General features: G+C 43.3%; 1 protein-coding gene across 1 annotated transcript; it reads right to left on the bottom strand.

Moving 5' to 3' along the window:
• Nucleotides 1-3,796: 3,796 nt before the first annotated feature.
• ac (achaete) lies at nt 3,797-4,960 on the bottom strand. The gene has a single exon (XM_032440453.2). It carries the CDS (start codon nt 4,831-4,833, stop codon nt 4,114-4,116), a length of 720 nt encoding a protein of 239 aa, XP_032296344.1. The 5' UTR covers nt 4,834-4,960; the 3' UTR covers nt 3,797-4,113.
• Nucleotides 4,961-5,946: the final 986 nt, after the last annotated feature.

The following is a 5,946-nucleotide window of genomic DNA, read 5'->3' as shown; positions in this document are numbered from 1 at the left end:
CGCCACCAGAGAGGCGCGCCCCCCCCGCCTCGCCCACCGTCTTGCTGTCTTTCAACCTTTTTCACTTTGAAAATTCCCCCAAAACTCTATATTGATGATGATGTTGTATCTCATCTTTGGGTTTTTGGGCTTTTCGACCGTTTGCATTCGCTGCATACATTATGTTTACTCAATGCAAAAATAACAAGTGTGCCGCACTTTGTGAGCTCGCCTGACTGGCACATTCCCTGTAAAGTTTCTTGAGCTATTTTATTTATTTATGATTTTTGCTCAATAATATGCAAGGTGAATATTAGGGTTCTAGCTTGGAGCTTTTGACTAGTTTGAGTATGCCAAACTTAGATTTCCAGAGATTCGTTTTATATTTAAATATTAGGCAGTATATTAAAAATACTAGATACTAGATAAAAGATACTCAGTATTAGATATTGGATACTAGATTCCAGATATTAGATACTAAATACTAGATACTAGATACTAGATACTAGATACTAGATACTAGATACTAGATACTAGATACTAGATACTAGACACTAGATACCAGATACTAGATACTAGATACTAGATACTAGATACTAGATACTAGATACTAGATACTAGATACTAGATACTAGATACTAGATACTAGATACTAGATACTAGATACTAGATACTAGATACTAGATACTAGATACTAGATACTAGATACTAGATACTAGATACTAGATACTAGATACTAGATACTAGATACTAGATACTAGATACTAGATACTAGATACTAAATACTAGACCCTAGATGTCATATAGATCTCAAACCCAGTCTGCGGCCTCTTGTATAAATAATTATTGATTTAGTGTCTGCATTGTTGCTCTCCTTTTTCATTGCTAATTTGTAATTAACTTTTGAGATTTTCTTGAGATTTTCGAAATGCTTTATAATACCCAAGTATCACTTCTCTTTAGCTAAGGCTATTCTGAAACGCATTATAATACATTTATGAGTTGAGCGAAGAGATTTCAGTTAAAAAAATACCATTCAACCTTTTACAACAGCTCAAAAGGCCACATGCCAAATCCAGCACTTAGATTTGCAGAGTTCAAAAAGCTTAAGATATATATATATCTATACAAATATCTTTGAGAATGATTTTTTAGCCGATCGGATGGCTTACCCAAAACCTTTATGCAACCGTTTATCATGGCTTTTCCATATTTCCGGGTGGAATTTCCACTAGGCCCATTTCAACATCCTAGCGCTTTTCCTGCGTTGATCGATCAGTCAGTCAGTCGAAACTATATAGAAATATATCAATATATGCACGTAAATATGAATGTATGTATGTATATTTGATGCGTACAGCTACTCTTTACCTTAAACAAGCATTTGCAATTTGTTATATTCCTTTTTGCTTTCTTTTGGCTGTTTTGAATGGGGAACAGGGCATTGCAAAAAGAAAAACCGGAAATAATAATTCGATAAATGCGCCATGAAGATGCAGCCAAAAAAAAAAAAAAACAAAATAAAAAGAAATATCTGTAGCTAAAGCTGAAGCTGAGGCAGAGGTTGCAAGCTTGAGTTGCCAAGACAGCAAAACCGTTCGTTTTGCTGCTGGCTGCGTTGCGAATTGATTGCAACAAGACCCCAGCAAGAAGAAGCAGAAGAAAAAGAAGAAGAAGTACAGCAACAGCTCGCGAAATTGGTATTAAAACAAAACGACGGCCCCAAAGGCCGCCTCGCCAGCTCCCCATTGACCCTGCAAGTGACGGAAATGCGTATGCCAATTCATTTATCTATTAATGTGAGAGGGAAAGAGAGGGGGGGATGCGAGATGGTGGAGAGAGAGAGAGGGGGAAGAGTGGAAGCACTGACTAGACCGGAAATGCGCGTGGGAGTCTTTTTTTGTCTTCTGTATAGCTCAAAAGTTCTTGAAGCGGATGAAGCCGACGACTAGAACTGGCGCATCCGCCGGGCCAGGACATGGTCAGATATATTCCCATTGTCGTTGCTGCGGCCCCTTTGGTTGTTGTCGTTGTTGTTGTCGCTGTTGTTGGTTGTTTTCGCTTATCTCAGTGAAGCATCTCGAATCGCATTGCATCGCCCCGTCGCAGCGGCAGCTTCCGTTCCAGTCCAGTCTACCCTCTCCCCACCCTCCCACAGAAAACACAAATCCCAAGCACAATTCCCCCTTCGGGCTTGCCAATCCTTTTGTCGGGGGCGATCTGTGAATTGCTGACTTGTTGTTGTCCTGCATTTTGCGCATATCTCAAAATTAGTTCAATTGGCAAGCAGCTTTTGGGGTAATCGATCGATCGATCGCTCGGAATTGGCGGCATTCGATGCCTTTTCCATATGCAAAAATGCGCCAAATAACTCGAACATCTTCTCTGTGCGCTTCTCACTCTGCTCACAGCTTCAACAAAATCGTTTGCATAACATTTCTTTGCCACATTTTCAGCACAATTTGTCGCAAGTAGAAGCGCGTAACGGTATACGCTGCAGATTAAAGACTCGACGCTTCTTAAGATTAACATAAAATTGTGATTCTGGAAAACCAACTAAAGCTTGAGATGAAGAAGAAGAGTGCTCTAGTCGGCAGTGCTCGACTGGCAGATACTCTGAACCCTGATCACCGCGCCGAGCTGACAATTCATCAAATTGGAACTTCCTGACGCACAAAAAGACATTCCCGTAGATTCAAACTATGTTTGACAAATGCTATCTCAAGAAACATCAATGATTATAGTCGCAAGGCTCTACCTTTCATATTGAGTTTCTTTAGACGATTTGTTGTGAATGGGCAGAGTTATTCAAAAGCATATATATTCCTCTCCTGATTACCAAGTTTCATGTAGATAACTTTATTAAACTTCGAGTTATGCTTCAATAACCTTGTCTCAGCATCGATATTTATCGATATATTGAATATGGAAAGATGTATCGACTTGATTAGCTCGTTTCGAGTATGAAATATATATCGAAACTAAAATCTCTAGCTTTTTGTCTGCCAGCGCGATGCACACAGAAGGCCAGAGAGAGGGGCTGATGGGATAAATCAAACATATATACCATTAATAGGCTCGGATAATCTTTCTTTTGCCTGTTAAATACAGCGTATATTAGCGTATATCATAATCGAAGACATGCCTAGAGCACTCATACCTCTATAATGTTTAGGGTATTATAATTTTGTCATTAAAGGAGACACATCCGACCCCGTATAGTAGATATATTTTAGATGAGCAGCAACTACCGAATGATATAGTCATGTCCGTCAGTCCTTCCGTATGTGAAATTGTCTCTCACTATATGTGTTTGAAATTTTCAATAGATCCGTCTTATGACTGAACCGACAGGATCGGAGCACTATATCATATAGTTGCTATTATATCTTATAGCTGCCATAGGAAAGATTCATCGAAAATAAGGTTCTTGTATGTCAAAATATTCTGCTTGCCCAAATAATTCCAGTAAACAGAGTTTCACATATTCTCGCATATTTGGCAAAAGCGAAATGTCTTTCAGGGTGCCGAAGACAACGTTACCTTACTTACGGTTAAGTATATATTTTTGAATAAGTCAAAATGCACTCAAAATGCAACAGACAGAAATTCTTCTGTTTAATCTTCAATTGTAGACATATTCTTCTCAAATTCTCAACTTATTCTGTTTTATATTTTTCATTCAATCGATGCTCCCCTTCCCATCTTCTTCTTGTCGCAATTCCCATTTTCGTTTTCTTCCAATAATAAAATATGTTTGTTGATTTGTTTTTAAAATTAGTTTTGACTATATTTATCAGTTTAGTGTCCTCCATGTTTTATTGTTTTTTTTTTTGTTAAAAAAAAAAAGTTGTTTAAAAGTAATTGTCTTCCATGTTCTTAGCTAGTTCTTAGATTTAGGCAGTCTTATAAACTATATAAAAAGCAGGCACATTCAGCGCTCTTAAAACTAATTTGTACAAAAAAAAAATAATAGGATTACGAGAGTAGAAAAAAAATGCGCTTAAACTAGAATAAATACTTTCTTTTTGCTGAGGTAATACTTTGAGGCCAGGCGTGTGTTGCGTTTGGGTCTGACTAGTTGGCTGCCCTGGAATTGGTTTCGGTTGGGTTGGATTGGCTTGGGGACTGCACTCAGATGTCGTCCTGCCACAGGGAGATGTAGTCGAGTATGTCGTCATCCTCGGCGCCGGAGCTGCACGAATTGTTGGGATAATCTTCATAGCTGCCGCCGCTCGACTCCAGCTTCAGTTCGGTTGGCTGCGTCGCATAATAGTTGCTGCTGCTGGAGTTGGAGGCGTTCGAGTCGTTGGAGGCGTTGGAGCTGCAGCTGCTGCCGCCGGGCGAGATGAGCTGCAGTTGCTGTTGCAGTGCATAGAATTGCTGTTGCTGCTGTTGCAACTGTTGCTGCTGGTAGCTGAACTGTTGCTGCTGTGCCAGCTGCTGTTGCGGCGACAGCAACTGTTGCTGCTGCTGCTGTTGCTGCTGCTGATCGTTGTCGTCGATGAGTCGCTGCAGCCGCCTTATATACTCGACGGCCATGCGCAATGTGCTCACCTTGCTGAGCTTCTTGTTGGCGCCGGGTCCAATGCCGCGCCTGCCATTACTCAGATCCGCAATGATCGCAACGGGTATATGCTGTCGCAGCTGGCTGAAGCCATTGTTCACCTGCTTGACGCGATTGCGTTCCCGTGCATTGCGACGCACCACCGATGGCCCGCCCAGCAGCATCGGCTGTTGTTGCTCCGATAGCAGCAACTGTTGCTGCTGCTGCAGATAGTTGTTGCTGCTCGGCTTGGCATAGGGCGCCAGACGATAGAGACTACGGCTTTGATTCTCGCTGCCCAGTGCCATTTTTTGTAGTTGAAAATTGTTCTTTTACTTTTTTGGTTTAGTTTGTTTTGGAATTATTCTGGACTTGGACTTGGCCCTGCGAGCGCTGTCGCTGTTCTGATGCCCTTCCCTGCGCCGTGCGCGCTATTTATAGGGCGCATCGTAGCCACAATTCTCACCTGCCGTTGCAGCAGCAGCAGCAGCTACCTGTGTTCCAGACAAAAGGTGCAAACGCGCAGCCAACCAGCGAGCAGCATCCGCTCAAGGATCATTCACTCAAAAAGATGACGGGGGGCTGCACTCACTCGAGAGTTTCACTCACTCGCTCAATTTCTCTCTCACTCAATCGCTCGCTCTCTTTCTCTCTCTCTCTCTCTCTCTCTCTGCCGCTCTGCTGAGCTGGGAAGAGTCTTGAGCATTTTCCTCTGCCAGACTGGGAAGAGTTTTTTTTGCAGTTTCTTTTTTTTGTTTTTTGGTTTTTGGAGCAGCTGCCTTTGATTATATGTCTGTGTCCATTGACTGGCTGTCGCTCTCTCTCTCTCTCTCTCTTTATTTCCTTCTCCCTCTTTCTCTCTTTCTCACTCTCTTTCTCTGCCTCTGTTGCTGTCGCGTGCCGGCCGCGAACCGGTTGCTCGCTTGTTCGTGTGCCCGCACTTTGGAGCAGTTGTTGGCTGCCCCCCCCCCCCCCCCCCCTACCCATCATCCCCCCATTCCCCCCCTGCTGCTTTAAGATATCCTAGAGTTGGGCCCCTATACATTTGGTCAGAGTATCGTGCAGCTCTCAAGGTCTGACCGGTTGCAGTTGACCATTAACACTTCTAATGCCAGGTTGTCCTTTATGGACAACGTCTGGGGCACCCGTTGTCACAAGGACAGCGTCCCGGAACGTACTCGATAGCATTTAGCCCAATTGTTAGCGCTGATCCTTTATGCCCGGTGCGGCTCTGCTGGTTGCCCGCCGGCACAAAACCGTGTCAAAGCGTTTGACATTGGACACCTTAGCCTCAGCCACAGCCTCGGCCTCAGCCTTAGCCTCAGCCTCAGCCTCAATGGCCCAATGGACCGGCCCAGCCGCACGCTGTGCCTCATTTAACACTTCGTTGCAGCAGCAGCAGCAGCAGCAGCAGCAGCAGC

Source organism: Drosophila virilis, chromosome X (genome assembly GCF_030788295.1).
Source record: "Drosophila virilis strain 15010-1051.87 chromosome X, Dvir_AGI_RSII-ME, whole genome shotgun sequence".
In the NCBI taxonomy this organism is placed as follows: domain Eukaryota; kingdom Metazoa; phylum Arthropoda; class Insecta; order Diptera; family Drosophilidae; genus Drosophila; species Drosophila virilis.
Note: the sequence above shows the minus strand (reverse complement) of the source record. Positions and strands in the feature narration are given on the sequence as shown.

Coding starts and splice junctions, on each gene's coding strand:
- ac (XM_032440453.2), bottom strand. CDS start 4,833: ATGGCACTGGGCAGCGAGAATCAAAGCCGTAGTCTCTATCGTCTGGCG.